Source organism: Acanthisitta chloris, unplaced genomic scaffold (genome assembly GCF_000695815.1).
Source record: "Acanthisitta chloris isolate BGI_N310 unplaced genomic scaffold, ASM69581v1 scaffold9466, whole genome shotgun sequence".
Classification (NCBI taxonomy): domain Eukaryota; kingdom Metazoa; phylum Chordata; class Aves; order Passeriformes; family Acanthisittidae; genus Acanthisitta; species Acanthisitta chloris.
In genome coordinates, this window is record NW_008678685.1 from 1834 (window position 1) to 3923 (window position 2090).

A 2090-nucleotide genomic window follows, 5' to 3' on the forward strand; every position below is an offset into this window, starting at 1 on the left:
CCTGGAAGTGTTTGGAAGAGGAGTAGATGTGGCACTTGGGGGATGTGGCTAGTGGTGAACACGGTGCTGGTGAACACTTGGAGTCGATGATCCAAAAGGGCTTTTCCAGCCTGAACAATTTGGAAACTCAGAGACATCCAGGAAACTTGACGCTTCATCCCTGATTTGTCCTTCCTTGTGTCCCAGGGGGTGTGGATCAGTCTGTATTCCAGGGAGGTATGGATCAACCTGTGTCCCACGGGGTGTGGATCAACCTGCATCCCAGGTGGTGTGGATCATTCTGTATCTCAGGGGGTGTGTGGATCATTCTGTATCCCAGGGAGGGTGGATCATTCTGTATCCCAGGGACCTGTGGATCATTCTGTATCCCAGGGGGTGTGGATCAGCCTGTGCCCCAGGGATGTGTGGATCATTCTGTATCCCAGGGAGGGTGGATCATTCTCTATCCCAGGGATGTGTGGATCATTCTGTATCCCAGGGAGGGTGGATCATTCTCTATCCCAGGGATGTGTGGATCATTCTGTATCCCAGGGAGGGTGGATCATTCTCTATCCCAGGGATGTGTGGATCATTCTGTATCCCAGGGAGGGTGGATCATTCTCTATCCCAGGGATGTGTGGATCATTCTGTATCCCAGGGAGGGTGGATCATTCTCTATCCCAGGGATGTGTGGATCATTCTGTATCCCAGGGAGGGTGGATCATTCTCTATCCCAGGGATGTGTGGATCATTCTGTATCCCAGGGAGGGTGGATCATTCTCTATCCCAGGGATGTGTGGATCATTCTGTATCCCAGGGAGGGTGGATCATTCTCTATCCCAGGGATGTGTGGATCATTCTGTATCCCAGGGAGGGTGGATCATTCTCTATCCCAGGGATGTGTGGATCATTCTGTATCCCAGGGAGGGTGGATCATTCTCTATCCCAGGGATGTGTGGATCATTCTGTATCCCAGGGAGGGTGGATCATTCTGTATCCCAGGGATGTGTGGATCATTCTGTATCCCAGGGAGGGTGGATCATTCTCTATCCCAGGGATGTGTGGATCATTCTGTATCCCAGGGAGGGTGGATCATTCTCTATCCCAGGGATGTGTGGATCATTCTGTATCCCAGGGAGGGTGGATCATTCTCTATCCCAGGGATGTGTGGATCATTCTGTATCCCAGGGAGGGTGGATCATTCTCTATCCCAGGGATGTGTGGATCATTCTGTATCCCAGGGATGTGTGGATCATTCTGTATCCCAGGGAGGGTGGATCATCCTGTGTCCCAGGGGGTATATATCAGCCTGTATCCCAGGGGGTGAGGATCAGTCTATATCCCAGTGTGGTATGGATCATCCTGTATCCCAGGGGTGTGGATCAGTCTATATCCCAGTGTGGTATGGATCATCCTGTATCCCAGGGGTGTGGATCAGTCTATATCCCAGTGTGGTATGGATCATCCTGTATCCCAGGGGTGTGGATCAGTCTATATCCCAGTGTGGTATGGATCATCCTGTATCCCAGAGGTGTGGATCAGCCTGTGCCACTCCGGGTGTGTGGGTCATAGGAGCCTCAGGGAACAGGGAGCAGCAGGACAGAGTTACTTCACCCCATAGCCCACAATGTGTGGCTCGACAGGTGTCCAGGGCAGCGACAAACTGATGTGCTGTATCTTCAGCTCAGAGAACTTGGCCTCTTCCAGATTCTTCCATAGTTCTCTCGTGAGGCAGCAGCCGGCAAAGATGAGTTTCCAAGTTGGATAGCAGACCTGCTGCCAAAAATACTTCCAGCTGGAATGCTCAGCAGCCACGTGCTCCAGGAAATAGAAAGCTCCTCCCTGAGGAACACAGAGACTCCTTACAGTGAGCATGGGGGTCACGTCGAGCAGCTCCCACTGTCCCTTCCCTTCCCTTCTCTCTTCCCTTTTCTCTTCCCTTTTCCCTTCCTCTCTCCCTTCCCTTTTCCCTTCCCTTCCCTCTTCCCTTCCTTTCCTTTTTCTTTTCCCTTCCCTTTCCTTTTTGCTTCCTTTTCCTTTTCTCTTCCTTTTCCTTTCATTTTCTGTTTTTTCCTTTTCCCTTTCCTTTCCTTTGTGTTTGCCTTTCCTTT

At 51.2% G+C, this 2090-nt stretch overlaps 1 protein-coding gene across 1 annotated transcript; it reads right to left on the bottom strand.

Annotated features, from left to right (window-relative positions):
- Positions 1-1584: 1584 nt before the first annotated feature.
- On the bottom strand, positions 1585-1821 carry LOC103804382 (methyltransferase-like protein 7A; the record flags this gene model as incomplete). Its single annotated transcript, XM_009076994.1, has 1 exon — positions 1585-1821. A coding segment is annotated over one exon (237 nt), but the record flags the coding sequence as incomplete, so codon positions are not given.
- Between the last annotated feature and the right edge of the window lie 269 nt (positions 1822-2090).